Source organism: Brassica oleracea, unplaced genomic scaffold (genome assembly GCF_000695525.1).
Source record: "Brassica oleracea var. oleracea cultivar TO1000 unplaced genomic scaffold, BOL UnpScaffold00285, whole genome shotgun sequence".
NCBI lineage: Eukaryota > Viridiplantae > Streptophyta > Magnoliopsida > Brassicales > Brassicaceae > Brassica > Brassica oleracea.
Genome location: NW_013617415.1, coordinates 489,340 through 507,921, shown reverse-complemented (window position 1 = coordinate 507,921; position 18,582 = coordinate 489,340). Strand labels below are relative to the sequence as shown.

The window sequence follows — 18,582 nt, the reverse complement described above, 5'->3', positions numbered from 1 at the left end:
ATACCCGTAGGAAGCAAATAACACTAGTATAAGGGAGAGAGTTTATTATAAGGAAGAAGAAGAAGATGTAATGGTTCTTTGATTATAAACTCTTGTTCTTGTTTATGGTGTACAAAAGAGTGAGATGAGTGATGGTATTTATAGTGAACAACAATACATAAAATAACAAAGATAGTGCTTAATTTGGTAAATGAGTGGGTGGTCATAGTGTTTGATGAGTAGATGATCATAGTGTTTGAGTTGGTAAATGAGTGGATGATCATAGTGCTTGAGTTTGGTAAAGAAGTGGATGATCATTTCAATGCTTAATTTATAACACTGGTTTCTTTCTTTTTTATTTGCTTTTGTTTCAAATATCATGAGGCTTTTATTGTTTGACTTTTTGGTTTTGTTTAACTTTATTCTAAAGCACATATCTACCGTACATCTTTTACTTCGAACACCACCGGAACAGTCAATCTCGAAGCTCCTCCTTGGCAATGTAGCATGAACGCTAGATCTCCGCCGCTGAGTCTCCTGTAAATCACGATCTTCATGCCATCTCTGCCGTACATCTTTTGTTTTTTTTCTTCGAGCTTCTTCTCCTCCGCTGTGTGGCTTGAACCACTAGAGCCCAGTCGCTGAGCCTCCGGTGAACCGCGATCTCCCTCCATCTCCGCCTTAGTTTTTCATTCTCGTTGTTTCATGCGATGAAGAGGAAGGCGCCAAGCTCTCGCCAGAGACAAGTTCTCGTCGGAGACAAGCTCTAGTCGGAGAGAAGCTCTAGTCGGAGAGAAGCTCTAGTCATCCCCGCCAGTGCTAGGTCGTCACTCTCCTCACCCTTAAGTGATACGCCCTAAATTAGAAGGATCACTCTATAAGGTTGGTAGATTGGATAAGCCTTGCACTGAATGAAATTAAAAGCACAAACGATAAAGGAACGTGGATCGAATAGTGACACAAGAGGTGCGGAAAGTCTCTTAATACTACCGAACTCCTAAGCCTGAAGATATAACTCACTCTGACGACTTAGAAGCTACGATGTCCGATTAAGAACAAAGGATTCAACAAGAATAAAAAGAAAGGTTTTTGATTAAAAATGTTGAATAATTTGAAACAATACAAAACAAGCCTTTATATAATAGACCGTGGGTTAGACAAAATATCTAAACTTATTCTAGGAATTATAAATAGCATAAATATGGTGGACTTGACCAAAGACCAAAGACGAAGACTATTGACCGAATTTGGGAGTTTGTGGTTGCAAAACTCTTGGCTGGTCGTGTCCTTTTGCATGGTCGACGGTCTCTGAATTGCCGTTAGATTGATATATTATTCGACCATGACTTGTATTTTCTTGTTGGGCCATTCTTGGACAAATCTAAACATTGATTTCTTATTGAGCATAAAGCTTCCACATTCTGTCAAGCCCATTAGCTTCTCTCGGTCTAGAACTTCATGGATCAAACCGATAAGGCCCATAAAATGCCCATTAAGCCAAGCTATGATCAGTTGCTTAGCTTGTTCGTACCTTAAGCTTCTCGTTGAGACATAGCTGCTGATCTGGGTCGCATCATCCCCTCCTCCTTTAAAAGAATTTGTGCTCAAATCCGGACCTTCTAGGATGAATGAACCGACATGGTTTTCCTCAGCCAAGGTGTTTCTAGTGTTCTTGTGCGCACACACTCCTATTCCAGGCTCAAAGATCAAGTGTTGTAGACTTTCTTCAGGCTTCAGTAGCTCCACTGGGTCGTACTCCTTGCAAAAAAATAGCTGAACCAGTTTGACACTTGATAAAGAACCGAGAATATCACCTGAAGCATAAGCGGTTGTGAGATATTTTCCATGATCAGCTTCTGGTCCACGATCAACCACATCTTCAGCCACTTTTTGGACAACCAGGATAACACTTACAGCCTCTGGTTCTTCCTCCTCATAAAAGATTGGAACGAGATCTTCCTCCTCATCGAAGATTGGACCGAGATCTTCCTCCTCATCAAAGATTGGACTGAGATCTTCCTTCTCATCAAAGACTGGACTGAGATCTTCCTCTTGATACAGCTGATCGTCTATAGATTCTGCTCGGACATAAACAGTCAATAGCTATGGTTCGATATCTTTGGTCTCCTGATCTTTTTCTAAAATTGGAGATGGACGTGGGTTTGTGATCCTCTGTTCTGCTCGGACATAAACAATCGATAGCTCTGGTTCGATATCTTTGGCCTCCTGATCTTCTTCTAAAATTGGAGATGGACGTGGGTTTGTGATCCTCTGATGGATCTTAGCCATGAAACTTTCCAGCCATCTTTCCAAGCCTTTATTCCTCTTCTCTTCAGTTCTGGTTGATGGAGTCTCTTCTTTTCTGAGTGGTTTCTTCCATTTGTCTCTCTCCGGTCGTGACTTCTTGGCTTCCTTCTCTTGGTCACGCTCATATTGTGCTCTCATCTCGGCTGTGCGTTTGTTGTACCTCCATTCTTGCAACTTTTCTTCTTGTGCTTTGCGCGCTGCCTTCTCTTCATGGTTGATCAGTAGTCCAAAAGACACAGTTGATCTCCTAAAAGCTGAAGAGCTAAGAATGGCTGGCTGTGAAGAACTCTGAACCTCAGAGTGGCTCTGATACCACATTGATATGTCCTAGATTCGGACAAGATCACTCAACGGGACTTTGGATATGAACTCGCCAAAGATGGGAGAACTTGTTGGATTGAAAGGCGACACAAAAGGTTGCGGAAAGACCTCTCGATACTACCGGCTTCGATTGTGGTTTGGAATGTTACGCCAAGACCAACAAGGGAAGATTTATTTATTTGGAGAATCACTCGACAAGAAACAAAGACTGTTCTAAGCGAAGAACAAAGAGATGAACTCATAAACTTGAAAGAAAATCGATTATTTTATTCCATGAGATGTGTTACATATTTAAACTAGAATGAGTCAAAGAAAGACATAAAGATATTGCGGAAAAACATGCCTAGGAAATATAAAGATTGACTGAAAATATTAAAGGTAGTCAAAGACTCGATTTCCCATGCGATCTGGTATTAAAGATAGTCAACGACTCCATTTCTCATGCGATCTGGTCAAGATGACCCTTTGCCTACTGTCCAGGTTCATCCGAAACAGTCTGGTCCATGGAGGTAAGGAGCAAGACGTGGATTGTACGATCTGAGGCGCATCATTACGGTTCGTCTTCCTCCGCGTTTTCAAGTCGGGGACTCACATAAACCTCCGTGGTGCCTTCCTCCATGAGCGTCTGAAACCCCTCGTCTTCACCGGCTCATTCCGAAGCGATCCACCATCTAATAACGATTCACCACCGCGCGTCTCTTATTTAACTCGGCTCAATTGGCTCCCTGATCTACTGCTCCTCTGCAACAGTCAGCGAACCACACCGAGGGCAATCTGATATATGGAAAGGGATCCATTCCCAAATCAATTTTCTGATATTTGCATGATTGATCCTTTAGTTTAGAATATTTACAATTTGTCCTTAAAACTTTCAGTTTGCAAGAGTTAGTTTCCAGTTTAACACAAATTTCCAGATGAGCAAAGTTAGCCTCTGCTTTATTCAAATTAGTATGCAGATACAAAATTAACATCGAAATGCAATGTAAATGGTTAAAATTAGCTAAAATGAAAAGTCGATGATCTAAAAATATATATTAATCAAAGTTGATGGAAAATCCTGATTTTTTGTGTATGATAATGAGATATTCAAAAACAAAGTTGATGGTGAAATAGGTTTCCCTACGTACGATTCCCTGTACATGTGGATAAACATGATATTCAAAAACAAAGTTGATTCCTTGTTAATCTATATGTACATTATACAATGTACACAATCAATCAATCTTCTCTAAACCCATATTTTAATCCATGTTTTAATGCATGGCATCTAGCGTATACTCGGTGTATTAACCATGTATAGTCAACCATGATAATATACATGTTTACAAAAATAAATGGAAGATGTGCACATATAACACATGTGAGTAGGGATGATAGTTTTGTTTGTAAGTGATACTTTTCGTATTGAGAACTGATTTTGATTTGTGTACATATAATAGAAAGTGATAACAATAGAGGTGTACTATGTGGTGGTGTACACAAATATATGTGTACATATGTACTACGTTGCATGTTTATCGTGTACAACGTATCAAGCTATCCATATTTGAATATATATATATATATATATATATATATATATTTGTATCAAGCTACGAATGTATCAAGTTATATACATACACATTAGTTTATGTTTTTTGAAATATGTTTTGTTTTGCGTACATATAGGAAAGGTTATACGATATGGTAGTGTACACCAGATGAGGTGTACATGTGTACGTGAAATTAACTTAAAGAATAGTAGTGATTACAAAAGATAAATAAGAGTTAAAAATCGTTACATCACCTAAAGCAATGTCTAGTAAGAATTTTGTTTCAGAAAATTCCACTATTATCACATTTTGTTTTTAAAAAAATCAATACTTTTACATTTTCTTTTTTTTCAATATTTTTTATGTTCTACCATGTACATCCTAACATGAATTTTAAATTTACATTTGGGTTTGTACAAATGTACACTCTAATATGAACCTTAAATTTACATTTGGGTTTGTACAGATGTACACCCTAATATGAACCATAAATTTGCATTTGGGTTTGTATAGGTTTACACCTTGAATACAAACTTGTATATATTTTGTTGTGGATTTTGGTCTTTTAACGTAGCAATTTGCAAAGCTAAGAGCCGAATTTAAAATATCGAAAAAGTCTGTGGACCAGTTTTATAATTATGGAAATTATACTCTGCACAATTAAAAAGTGTGAAATCAATTTGAAATGGTATATTTGCAAATCAGAAACCTATGGGTCAAAATGAATGTATTCAAATGTCTAGGGACCAAATGTGCAATAAAGCCAAAACTGGCCATTGTTGCTCAACGAGCTTCTGAAATGAAGGCGGCGAGATGGAGTAGATGAAAGCGGCGAGACGGAGGCGACAACGAGAGACTGACGGGAAGGATGCGACAAAGGCGGCGACGAGAAGGATGCAAAGACGAGATGGAGACAGAGGTGGTACTTTTACGGTAAAAGAAAGGCTCGCGGTGAATAAAAAAGACAGAAACGTCGCAGCAGTGGTACTGTTGCGGCGGAAGAATGGCTAGCAGCCAAGGACGATGATATTTGTAACCATGGATCTTTGTCTCTTCAAGTTTGAGATTCATAAAAAAAACGTAATTTGTCGTAGTTTTCTGTAACCATGGAAAAAAGAAAGAGAAAAAAATAAGAACATAGAAAGAGAAAATAGATTTGTACAATTAAAAATTAATTAATTTTCTTTTAGTTTAGTTAAGTTTTAGTTAGATTTCAACCGTAAAAGAGAGAATCGTTGGGTTTCATTGGTTTGAGTTAGGAGAACATGTATTGGGAAGGAGATAAAGTGTGTGAAGAGTAGGGGTGTTCAATCCGGATATCGGTTCGGTTTCGGTTCGGTTTTTTCGGTTTTTAGGTATTTTGGTTAGTAAAATACAACTACCATTCTAAATCCATATTTACTTCGGTTCGGTTCGGTTTATATACCGTCGGTTTTCGGTTTATTCGGTTTTATACCAAAAAACATAATTCTTTATTTTAGGATCATATTATATGAATTTTAGAGTCATGTTGTCAACACATTTATTTATTAAAAAATATTATAAGTTTAAATAAAAGAAAAAAAAGAAATAAAAAATGTTTCTATCATTTAATAAAATAATCAAATCTATAATTAAATTCAAAGCTCAAAATTTTGATAATAAAAATAAAAAACAAAAAATAAAACAGAAGCACGAAGCACAAAAGAAAAGTTTTTCTATTCTTTCATATTTAGCGTTCATCAAAGTCATGTTTCTTCTATTAAACACGAAACTCTATTCGTTTACAGATAAAAAAAAATTGTGAAGAATTTTCACTAATTGTTATCATCAAATTTATAATCTTTATTTCAATTTAGTCAATGATAAATTAAAACAAAAAAATCAAAAGAAGACTAAGAAAATAAGAAGCATGTTTGCGATGAATTGTTATTTAATTATAGTTCAAGTGTTTTACAAATCATGACTTTTTTATTACTGTAAAAAATATAGTAATAGTTATTAGCAAAAATATTAACTTATGATTTTCATAAGTCGTTATAAAATATATACATATTTACATGTTTCTATTTTTTTATCGGTTTTATTCGGTTTATTCGGTTTTATCGGTTATATACCGAACCATATCCAAATCCTACAGTTTTTTTAAAAATCATATCCATTCGGTTTGTATGGTATATACCAAATTCAAACTATATTATCTATTTCGGTTCGGTTCGGTTCGGTTTTGCCTTATTGAACAGCCCTAGTGAAGAGCACAAAGTGTCTTAGAGTGTAATTTATAAGTGTAAAAGTGTCTTGTTACGTAAATCTTTCCCATAACTTTTGGTGTTGGTACTATGGTAATGGAAAGAAAAATCACATATCTATTGGTTGGAGGGAAATCATTATCATTATCTGACGTCTCTCGTGATGGGCTTATTCTGTTGATCCACTAGTATGTGGGCCCATTATAGATGGCCAACTAAGAGATGAAGAATGGGAAACCGAGAAATGACAGGAAAGAAAAAGCTTATCCCAATTCCCAACAGTTTTTCTTTTTTTTTTTTGTCTCTCGTCTTTTTTGCTATTTTTTCTTAAATTTTTAAAAAGAAAATGAATCCTCTACTTTTTCCCGTGTTCGGTGGAGTCCTATTGTGTTAGTAAAAAAAAAATTAAAAATGGCAAGCTAAAGTACAAAAAGTAAGAAGGAAGAAATACCTGCTAAATTTCGAGTTTGTAATCTATGTAACCAAAAGGAATAATTAATGCGGGGGAAAATCGTATCTCGAGAAAACAAAGCTTACAGAGAAAATGTTAATTAGAAGCGATGATGGTAATGGCGATTGAGATATTGGGATTTGTTTATAAACAGAGAGACGAAAGATAAGGGGGGAACGAGCGAGCTACACCTCCCTCTGCTGCTTTCTCTCTCTTACCCCACACCGCAGAATCTTAATTAAGCTCTTTTTTTTTCTCCCTTTTGGACTCTTCTTCTTCGTTTCGATTTCTGTTAGATTCTTCTAATCCTCTGATGAATCGGTCTGATCCATTGCTTCATCGGTGCGTCTTTTCATGACGAGATTGATTTAATGATCATAAGTTTTTTTTTTTTTTTTTGTTTACGCCCTTGATTGCGTTCATGATCTGCTACATAACTTTTGTGAACTGCAGATGATGATGATATGTTTGATCACTTCACTTTATTTTTTTTTGTGAAGATTTTGTGGCTGTGTGTTCGTTTGATCATTTTGTATTATGCCTCAATACTTACTCACGTCACGTGTGTGTTCTTTGATCTTCTTCTTGTTGCTTACAAGTTACAAACTTTTAAACAATCTTTTGCAAAAGTTGTTAAACAATATGAATCTCTCACAACAACTTTTGCGATGTCCCTATTTCTCTTTGCTATGTAGTTGATCTGGTTTCTCCTGTCTTATTCGTTTCAGGAAGCAATGAACACTGTATACGTGGACAGCTCCAGAACGCTCCGACGTAAAACCACTGTCGAATAAATGTTGAGTGTTTGGAATGCAAAGCAATGCAATGCAATGCGCGAGTTGTGGATGCCTGTGACTGATTCGTAGTTCTAGAATTTAAATTTGTTCTGCGCTAGAGATAAGAGGTAGTCAGTATCATTGTTACCGCAAAGATTTGTTAGTTTGTTTCCCAGATAAAATAGGGATTTTGGAAACTGACGTCTATCTCCCAAGTTCCAATAAGGGCACCCTCAGGTTTCTTATCTGATAAAGTCGTCTGAGCATTGGTGATGGGTCTGCCACAGACTGCTTCAAGTGAACTATCCAATGAAGCTTCTTCGTCTACGCCAAGTTGCAGCCTTTCTCAGAGTCTGCCTGTCTATGCCACTTCTCATGATTCCGAAAGTGATGGAGGCATCTCCTCTTCCATTGCAGAGTTTGATAGGAAGACATCTTTGGAGCCTCTGGAGTTCACTGATGTTCCGTGTACACTCCGTGGCACTTGTGTTGAATCCTCATCTAGTAGTGCTCATGGATCCACTAGCTATGCTGCGGATAAGGTTAGCTCGAGTTTAGCTGGAGCTAGAAGGATAGTGGGGTTTGCATCAAGCCAAACTAGCTCACTGGACAACATACAAACGAGTGTAGATATTGGTGGAGGAGTGTTGGTCAGGAAAAGAGTACTCTCCCCTCTGAACACTCTCTTCCCTGTCAAATTCAGAGGTGACCCGCTTGATATCAGCTCTAGTAACCACCAACAAATAAATTATTCTGGTCTTGCTAATGGGTTCCGTGATTCTCTCGCACAAGATCACTCAAAGTTTAACCTCGCTGGTAGGTTGCATCTCTCTTCCACCGCTTCAAGCAGTAGCAGATTCTCGTCCATGGTCTTCACTGATGGTCCATTATTCGACTCTATAGACCTCCACCGACCCACAGAAGGTGAGGTTTGCGTGTATTCACCAGTATATGAAACCTCCGGTATAAAGCCATTGCCATGTGATAAGGATATATCTGTCTCTCCTCCTCTTTCTCTCTCACCACTTGGTCCTAAGTTTTCTGAGAGGATGAAAGCTCTAAGAAGTGGCCAAAACGGGAAGCTAATGGAAGATTTAAGGAACATCAGTGAAGAAGGAGCAGAACTAAGTGTTGACCGTAGATTGTTTGATGATGCATATGCTCTAAGGAGAGCGTTTTCAATGGAGAGAGGTGTTGAATTAGCTCCTTCATCTCCATGCAGAAGGTTCATTAGAAGCTTGAGTGGACGCCCCATTCAGAGGTCATTGGTTGGTTCTTTTGAGGAGTCACTATTGACAGGAAGATTGTCATGTGGGACAACAAATCAGGTTCTCTTCTTACTTAGACTCTGATACTTTGATGATTCATATTGAATCGAAAATAAGTTTTTGTTGTTGCCTCTTTTCTTACAGAAGATTGACGGTTTTCTTGCGGTTCTTAGTATTGCTGGGGGAAACATATCTCCAAAATCACAGAAGCTTCCATTCTCAGTAACCAGTGCTGGTGATGATTGCTTATTGCTATATTATGCATCCATAGATCTCGCTGGAGGAACTAAATCGAACAATTTCTGGAGCCAGAAGTTGAAAACAAGTTCAATCAGGTTTGATGGTCAGAGCTCCAAGAACCAACTGCGGATCCCCGTGAAGGGTCGGATTCAACTGGTATCTCCTTTCTCTTTTGATATTATTCTGCATCTAGTATAGATACTTTTGGAAGTGTGGCTAAAAACTTATTTGAGGCGTGGTTGCAATAGAGATTTGACAGCTGAGTTCCAAATAACCAAGTGCTTGTGCAATATTTTCAGCATTTAATTGCCAAGAAGGCAACTTAGTTAGTCTTCCAATCGTGATCTGAACAAATGTAGTTGTAATCCTTAAACAAATTTAAACTGTTTCTCAGTGTTGCGAATAGAGAGTTTTGAAAAGCTCTGAATGTTTTAATCATGATATGAACTGCTCTTGTGCAGGTTCTTAGTAATCCTGAGAAAACACCTCTTCATACCTTCCTCTGTAACTATGACTTAACTGATATGCCAGCCGGTACAAAGGTAATATAGATCATAAAAAGATTACACATTTTCTCGTGGCCTTTCAGAGCAAACTCTCGGTTCTTTTCGGTTCCAGTTTCAGAAATTATTATTTGTTTGTTCTGAAGAGTAATAGTATAGCTTCTAGGAAAGCATAAGGCTTAACGTTTTGAACTCATTTTTGCATGTTGTGTTGTATCGAGAAGTTGAAGTTGAAATTTAACTTTTCTTTTGTTGAACTGGGTTCTGTTGGATATTATACAGACTTTCTTGCGCCAAAAGGTTACTCTGGGATCATCTAATCCAACCAAAGAAGCAACGCAAGAGAACACCAGAGAAGCCACAAGCTGTGAAAAAGAAAAGTCCAGTAAACATGGGAACAAAAAAGAAAGTGAAGGATCTGATTTGTTAAATTCAGTGGAAGGAGGAGATTCGTTACACGAAAGTGGGAAAAGTTGTATAAAATCTTCCAAAGAATGTAATAGCGGTTCTGGTGCTCTACGGTACGCTCTTCATCTAAGGTTTATTTGTCCATTACCCAAGAAAGCTTCAAAGAAACCTGAAGAAACCAAAACTACGGGGCAAAAGAAAGACTTGGATTCAGACGGGAAGAGGAGATTCTATCTGTACAACGACTTGAGAGTCGTGTTTCCTCAACGCCACACAGATTCCGATGAAGGAAAGGTACGTACGAGATTCAAGTTCTTAAGCCTTGATCATCGTTTGATTTTTATGTGTCCTTTGTGTTGCAGTTGAACGTGGAGTACCATTACCCAGACAACCCAAGATACTTCGACATCACAGACTAAGACTTTCAATGCTTTTGTCCCATTACTGGAACCTATAATAATAGGTACAACATAACCCATAGTATAATGTAATTATGTAAATAATCAAAAGCGAGATCATCATTTCAGAGATCAAACGTCGGAATTTCAGAAGAGAAACCATGTGAAGCCTGATACAACATCCTTGGCAACAAGTGTCTGTAGGGATCACTCTCTCTCTTCATTTTCAAGTAGGCAATGCATTGTTCAACCTCAGACTTGACTTGCAAGTAAAACTCTTGAGCCTTGTCTTTGTCTTTTAGCTCTTGTTCCTTGCCTGCCACGAACATAAAGTGTTCAGACAAGTGATGATCTGAAGTAGAGATCAAGGTCTAGAGTAAAGCATATATGAACCTGCTGTTTCAATTGGTTTCCCAAAGTAAAAGTAGAACCGCCCAGGGATCTTAGGTACAAGTCCTGGGAGATAGCATATCTGGTTTCCAAGTTCGGTCCCATCTCCTTCCCTAACAGTTTTTGACGTTCAAAATCAGTTCTCATCATGAGTTTTACTTGAAATATATACAGTCTGAATATATAACATGAGAAAACATAAAATGTAGAACCTTAAGTTTCCAGCTTGCTTTGTTGCCTCGTCGATGTAATCCATGAAATCCTTTAAGATAGGGATGTTTCTTTGATCCTTGGCATCCAGGACAAGCTGAGAATATCATCCATTGTACCAAACCAAGTTAAAGTAGAGTTTTGCAGAGCAAAGAGAGAGAGAGAGAGACATTAATGCTTATTTTGCTAACACATCTAAAAAATCCTTACATGGCAGATGTCGTCTTCTCCAACAACACCAAATGGGACAATCTTGGCTCCAAACTTAGATGCAACTCTCACGAACTCTGGTTGCTCTGGCCAAAACAACTTGTATTCTTCACCCTGCAAAGTCTCCCTCTCTCTCTACATGTTTAGAAAAGTCTAGGAACACAAACTTTTATGAGAGAGAAAGAAAAGCACCTTTCTATGAAAAGATTCACGGATACCACCAGGATACAAAAGCGCATGAGACTTTGATTGCAGTAGTTTGTAGATATTGAAGTTGGAGACAGGAACTGCACCCAACATCTTATATTTGTCCAACATCTCTGGGTCGACTAACCGATCATCTTGGATGTTCCACATAAGCATTGGATGTGCCAAACCACGCAAGTGAATGTTTCTCTCTTTCAAGAATTGAGTTATCACTGGAACTATCTCTAGTCCCAATAACACGTGATAGCCAACGTATAGTACAGGCCCTTCTGAAGGTATACCTTCAAGGCCCCTCACACGTTTACCGTTTGCTAATGTTGATAGATATACAGGTGAAGTAGCATCTATTAAGAGCCTGAAGAACAGAAAAATTATCATTCAGTATTGGCTATAACATTGTAATTTGACAGACTGATTTGTTTTGTTGAGCATTTTTACTTGTGGTCGTCTACTAGTTGCTTCAACTCATAACTGGTAAGCATAATGTAATCTGAAATGTGATCATGAGATTTCCCACGGCGATAGAAACAAGTACATTTGATGATAGTAACCAGATCTACACTGTCCTCCTAACATGAGATATAGTTGTAGTTAGTATCAATCTTTCGATTCAAAGGACCAACTTCCTTATGTATTGAATGGAGAGAGAGATCACTTACAAAAAAGAGAAAGTGTCCATTGTCTTTAAGCTTACGGACAATAAAGTTTGGCAATGTGCGTGCGAATCTGTCAATGTCTGCTTCATTCAGCAGCCATTGATCACGTCCACTGCAAATGGTCATAGCAACATATTCACATTACACCTAGACATCTCCTTGCAAGTCAAAGATTTTCTGAATACTTTTTGGGGGTACATTTTGAAAAAGAGAAAACTTAATAGACCTGAGAAGTATCAGTGTTTCAGCTCTGACCGCGTGTATGTGAGTATTCGCAGACGCAACAGCAGACTTGACCAGTTCCATCTTCCAAAGAAGTGTGTCCTTAGGGAAGATCCTACTCAAAGTCTGAAAAATAAAATGTTTTTAATGATGTTGTCAGAGATATTTTACAGAAAAAAACGCATTGATCAATGAGTTTCTAAGAAGGTGTTTGTACAGGAAGATTAGCTGAAACTGCAAAGAGATCTCTTAGAATCCCTCCACCTAACACTGCAGTCAATGGATCGCCTGTGTTATATCAGAGGCAACAATATAAAAACTCAGCTAGTGTGTTATGATTCACTTGGAAACACTTAATCAACAGCATGAAGTCAAGACAGAAAATGAGAAGAGAACGAAACTGTACCTTGCTTAAAACCAAATATTTCTCCCAGTAGTGTAGGAACACCATCTGGTAAAACATTCAGCATTCCTACTAGAGGTTGTGACATGAGGTTGTTGACATGTGTGGCTGCAACAAACAATGTCTACGATGATGTATATGATGAATGACATGTTAACGACAATATAAGACTCAACTTTGTACCTGGATTAGCCAATATCAAGGTAAGATCGAAATTAGGATTCCTAGCTGCAACATCTAACGCAAGGCACGCTCCAACAGATTCTCCAACTAAATATATAGGTCTATTTGGGAATCGATAGCTCTCCGACTTAACTGTCCTCTCAATAAGTTGGACCAAGTCTGAAACACAAAAACAAAAAGGCTTTATACGCAATAGGGCTATCTTCTCGGTTAACAAAGGAAGGAGCAAGAGAAGGAACCTTTAGCAGGACTTCGGTCCATGACCGGAATATGAAGGCACCATACATCAAAAACCCTAGTCAAAGACAACAACCTCAGAAATGTCAAAATGAGGTATATCAAGATACAGAGATACCATGTTCTTGAAGTTGCAAGATTATAAAGAAATGAAGAATTTGAAGTCACGCACTCCCCAAGTTTCTTGTGGTGCCGAATGAGCCCAAGTCCAGTACCATCAATACCTACAAAGGTTTTTAGTTTCTTTTTAGCCTTTCAGTGTTCATGCATGCAAACGAGATTTGTCTAAAAATATGATAGGAACTAATTATAATTCATCCAGAACTGATAATGCAAGATTTAAAGTTTGTCAAAGTAATGTGGCCATATAGTTGTAAATCTATATATTGCATTTTTCTCTTTTCATGACAAGTGGAAGGGGATTTTATGACACATATTTTTTGTATTTTTTTTATTTTTACATTTTAGGTTGTTCTTTTTTTTAGAGTAGTGCAATTATGGCAAAACACTTTTTACTATAATTATGGTGCAGTGCGGTTTGTAAATATTCGGAGCTATAATCTTTTTATGTTGGTTTAGATATTTGAGATTTGGAAAACCAATTAAATGGGGGTATCAAACCGAAAGGTTAAAAGAGCATTTATCTTTGTAAAAATCTATTCTTCTCTTTTAATTTCAACAACTGAATTAAACATGATATAATTTGATAGGTAGGACTGGTCTGAAAATTTTATTTATATAACACTTCTCGAATTAATAATCATCATGATAATCGATTTTATTGGTCACTGAAATTTAAGATGAACAAAATGAAATCAGGAAACCATGGAGCCGTCCTCGACTATGAAAGGGAACATAGAAGTCAGATCACCAAAAAACAAATCTTGAAAACCAAGACGAATATTATCGACGGCAAGCCAATGACGAGGAAAACAACTTCAAAGACGACTAAAACTCTGCCCCATCCTAAGGAGATGCAGCCCCTAACATCAGCCAAAAATCTAAGGAAGAAGAAGAGCAACCAATATTGACCGGAACAGCCTACAACGCCGTGAAAAATAACCACACAACTGGGAACTCATAAACCCAATCAGGGTTGTGCCTGAATAGAGACAGATAAAGCATGTGCTTTGAGCCATATAAGATTTATATTTCATAGGAGGCCAATTTTAACAAAAAATTTACATAGCTCTGCTGGTAAGGACCTCATGATGCTTAATTGAGGTGCAGGGTTTGATTCATTAAAATGCAAGTGTAGCTATTTTCTCTAATTTTTAAAGATAAAGGGCCAAAAAATTTTTTTGCTTGTGGACCGAAACTTTTCAAGCCCGACCCTGAACCCCATTTATAACAGATACAAGATAATCTCAGAGGAGAAGAAGACCATGAAGAACAAGAACACATAGGTGAATCTTTTTCATGTGATGATGAGAAGCACCGCACACCGGAAAGGTTAACGATATATATAGATGGTGTGGTTCAATGTCAAAATATGAGAAAAGGGTAAAATACTTCTTAAAAGAATAATGTTCAAAATTTTGAAAATATAAAATACAATTTCGACGCTGAAACCGTTAATCTTAGAATCAACAAATGCGTAAACCCAAAATTATTTAAATTCAATATGATCTACATCAGAGATTCACTGCGCCACGAACAAGTACTACATACACACAACAACATATTATAAACAAACACATAATATATTAACTTATCACCTACTATCACATAATACAGTTAAAACATCAAATAATGCTATTAACAAAAAAGACGACCACATAATTATATCATCTAAAAAATTATACTTAACAACAATAAAACAATATTCTGCGAACCGCTGGCAAAAAAATAAAAAACAAAAAAAACAAAAAATGTGTGTGGTCTAGTTCAAAAAGATGACTAGCTTCTCTTGCTTATACCATAAAATCTACACACAGTTTTATTTTGAAAGATGTGGCCTATATATAATCTACATCTTATATGGTTTAAAGCCAATGATTGACGTCCTGGCCATAATCATTAATGAAACTGCTTTCATGTTGCCATTATAGCGATATGGTTGGTCTGGTGAGGAATGAGGATACACACCATGTGGGTCAATCTCAGAAACCAAATCCAACAATAGTCTATCATTGAGATATCCTTAATTAGATGTTATAGATGTTTAAAAATGACAATAATATCCGGTTTTCTTACATAGAGTTTCGGTGATTAGTCTAGGTTCTGTTCTGCGATCAACCGGGAATCAAAATAAATATTCTCTCGTTTTTATTATAAGATGTTTGAAAATTATGCATATAAATTAAGAGAACATATAGTTTTAAAATATATATTTAAACAAAAGCATCACTAATTATCTACATAACTATATCAGTAATTTTACAATCTTCTGAATATAAAAATAAATTATTTTATTAACATATAAAATATATCATCTAATTTGGAACAAATATAATTTTGTAAATCATGATTGGAAACAGAAATTATTAGATAAGGTGGTAGAAGATTTTGAGGACGAACTAACCAGGTATGAAAAGGAGTAGAGGAGAGCCTTGAGCCTGAGAGCTACACTCCAACGGAGAGAACCAACGAGGTGGACCATCATCATCTCCCACGAGGTCTCTCGCTTCCTCCAAGAAGTCCGACAAGCTCTTATGCAGATCGGGACTCGCCGTCTCCGCTCCCGAATACGGATTCTCCACCACCTCGGCTACCGTCGCCGCTCCGTTTTCATACTTTCTCAACCGTCGACCACCTACATGAGTCTTCAACGCTACGGATTTAACCGCCGTGACTCTATGCGTTCGTCGTCGGGGGTTTGACTTCGAACTGCTGAAAACCGCGTTGGAGAGTCGTCTTTCTGACGAGACGGGAGAGAAAGCGGAGAAGGAGCCAAGTAGTGTAACTTCCATTGGTGAGAAGCTGGAGAGAACCATGAGATGGTTTACGCAAAAGAGTTTTTTGCGTTTCTCTATTTGTTGAAAGCGAGAGTGAGAAGGACAAACGCATTCATGCTAAGAGCCAAGGACATGAAATAGGACATGTTGTGTGTGTTCTGAAAACTGTAATACTCCCTCGTTCAGGTTAATTGTTGTTTTAGGCTTAGTTTTTGTTACAAATGAAATGTCGTTCACGTTTTTCAATATGATTCATACAAGATAGTACTTATTATAACCTCAATATATATAAAATAACAAATCATTTTAATTATATTTTCGTTTAACATCACTCAACATCTATTTTCTACAATTAAATACCTTTTTATCTTTTCCAATGTGGTCAACGTTAAAGTTAACTAAACTGTTATAGATTTTAAAGGTACAAGCCTATTTAGTTTTTTCAGTAATATTTTTTTTCTGATGGAAAATGGCAAATCTACTTGAAAACACACACGTACTAGGAAAAAGCTCAAAGTTTGAAGAATGGAAAGACGATTCATGATCCTAAGAAAACTTTCTAGGCTTTAGAAAGTTTTCTTTTCATCTTTCTGCATGTTTAGAGTACCCTAATGGAGGTTTTTCTCATCAAAAGATTCTTAGTATTATATAAATATTACTCTTTAATTACGAATTTTTGAAAATTACAGTTTTAAATACTTTCATTTAGGTTTTACGTAATTTATAAGGAATCCCAATTAAATAACAATATTTATATATACATACATATATATGTATATTAAAGAAATTTCGACGGAAACCCCCTTTGGGACCAATTAAAGAATCACAATTAAACCTTTGATAAAAAGATATACACCTTTGATATAAAGCAACTACAGTGAAAATATCTATATTTTTTTTTGGCACCAAAATATTGTTTGAGATTCTTTCTAGTATTAAATTTCATATTTACAGTAAATAAATCTATATTTAGTATCTGCACGACACACAGTTAAAGATGGATGGGCCGGTGGAAACTTGCCATGAGACACAATTGACGATGGGTATAGGTCTCGGAATTTGGCATGAGACACAATTAAAGTTAGATATGTGCCTGCCGGAACTACTTATGTAACGAGAAAGAATGTTCTTTAATTATTGGGGTGAACAGACTTTTACAAATAGTGCAATGGTTAGGCTACTTCTCTATTTAACCACATCGTGGTGGTCTGGTAATCTCCACTAACCCACTAAAAGAGGATCACCGTATTGGTTTAAGCTAGGGATCGATTCCCCTTTATTGCAAAATTACTAACCTCAGATTAATCAAAAAAAACATGGGAACAAAAGAAAATCCGAAGGATCTGATTTTGTAAATTCAGTGGAAGGATCAGTTACACGAAAGTGAGGAGAGCTGAATAAAATATTCCAAATTAAATCTGATCATTTGTATGCGTCTTTTGTGTCGCAGTTGAATGTAGAGTAACATTACCCAGAAAACCAATATATACTTCGACATCACAGACTAAGTTTTTTCAATGTGTTCTGTTCCACAAGGCTGTTATTACTGGAACCTGTAGTAATGTCTACGCACAACATAACCATAGTATAATGTAATTATGTAAATAATCAAAGCGAGATCTGCTGGATCAAATTATCAAGCCCATTGGCTTTGATAAAATTAGCGAAAAGAAATGATATGAACTGTGTATTAAAAAGCCCTGAATATGAAGATTGACATTGTGCAAAGTACCACATTGGGGAACCAAAGCACACGAGAAGAGTATAAATAAGTTTTAAGGACATGAGGGTGTTAATGTCTTCAGAAGAGAGGATGACTCCCCACACGCACGCGCCGCCGCCGTTCGGCTCAGCGTGAGCTTGGGCATGGGCTTTGAGTCCCCCCAATAAAATTTATCTTGGACCAAGTTAAACTCAACATTTTGTCATTTAATTCCCGAAAAAACAGCATGCATTTTATTTAAACAACACGTAGTTCGTTTAAAAACAACACGTAGTTCGTTTAAAAACAACACGATGTCTCTCTTCTTGACGATATGATGCGGTCATCAGATCAGCTACTGAACCAGAGGTCAACCCAAAGCCCTATTTAACCAGCCAAGGCGCCAACCAGGACATACGTGCGCTAAAAATGTCATATCTTACAAACCAGGAGGGTTTAAATGACGAGGATAATTTTTATGGATTCTACACTCAAGAAGGAGTCCAGGAAAATTGGAATTGGGCAAAAAAACTCATAGAGAAAGAAGTTATGAATTTTAGAAATCAGAGGTTTCTCAGCCCGTCCATCTGCGAGTATGCGAATTTAGAAGAGGATTCAAGCCCAAAGAAGAAGAGGCCTGAACCAAAACCGATCATAGGAGTCAAGAGGAGTTTATTACCTTTCCAGAAAGCCAAAGATCTCTAAAAATGGCCAAGGAAATTGGAAGATATGATCAATTTCCCAAAACCGGCTAAACCAGCTCTACACTTGCCTTATTTGGAAGATCCGGGTTTCACATCAAACCAACCTCAAGAATGGCAGCCAGGAGACCTTCTAAGTCATTCAGAGGCACT

General features: G+C 37.1%; 2 protein-coding genes across 8 annotated transcripts; one reads left to right on the top strand and one right to left on the bottom strand.

Moving 5' to 3' along the window:
- The first annotated feature begins 6,815 nt into the window (after positions 1 to 6,815).
- Positions 6,816 to 10,705, top strand: LOC106319588. 5 transcript variants are annotated; one of them, XM_013757962.1, is made up of 7 exons: positions 6,821 to 7,160; positions 7,547 to 8,922; positions 9,007 to 9,258; positions 9,564 to 9,644; positions 9,888 to 10,307; positions 10,376 to 10,476; positions 10,541 to 10,680. In XM_013757962.1, the coding sequence occupies exons 2-6, from the start codon at positions 7,867 to 7,869 to the stop codon at positions 10,430 to 10,432; spliced, it is 1,866 nt and encodes a 621-aa protein (XP_013613416.1). In that variant the 5' UTR covers positions 6,821 to 7,160; positions 7,547 to 7,866; the 3' UTR covers positions 10,433 to 10,476; positions 10,541 to 10,680. The 5 variants fall into 5 exon arrangements, with proteins under 5 accessions (XP_013613420.1, XP_013613416.1, XP_013613419.1 ...); XM_013757965.1 differs by having other exon boundaries at positions 10,524 to 10,598; XM_013757966.1 differs by lacking the exon at positions 10,541 to 10,680 and having other exon boundaries at positions 6,816 to 7,160; positions 9,010 to 9,258.
- On the bottom strand, positions 10,430 to 16,139 carry LOC106319585 (acyltransferase-like protein At3g26840, chloroplastic). 3 transcript variants are annotated; one of them, XM_013757957.1, is made up of 14 exons: positions 15,654 to 16,139; positions 13,302 to 13,353; positions 13,132 to 13,187; positions 12,893 to 13,051; positions 12,713 to 12,817; positions 12,524 to 12,594; positions 12,311 to 12,432; positions 12,088 to 12,196; positions 11,867 to 11,997; positions 11,414 to 11,783; positions 11,222 to 11,344; positions 11,014 to 11,108; positions 10,805 to 10,914; positions 10,430 to 10,727 (listed from the first exon to the last, which is right to left on the bottom strand). In XM_013757957.1, exons 1-14 carry the CDS (start codon positions 16,063 to 16,065, stop codon positions 10,537 to 10,539), a joined length of 2,106 nt encoding a protein of 701 aa, XP_013613411.1. In that variant the 5' UTR covers positions 16,066 to 16,139; the 3' UTR covers positions 10,430 to 10,536. The 3 variants fall into 3 exon arrangements, with proteins under 3 accessions (XP_013613411.1, XP_013613413.1, XP_013613412.1); XM_013757959.1 differs by having other exon boundaries at positions 12,524 to 12,576; XM_013757958.1 differs by having other exon boundaries at positions 11,222 to 11,335; positions 15,654 to 16,138.
- Between the last annotated feature and the right edge of the window lie 2,443 nt (positions 16,140 to 18,582).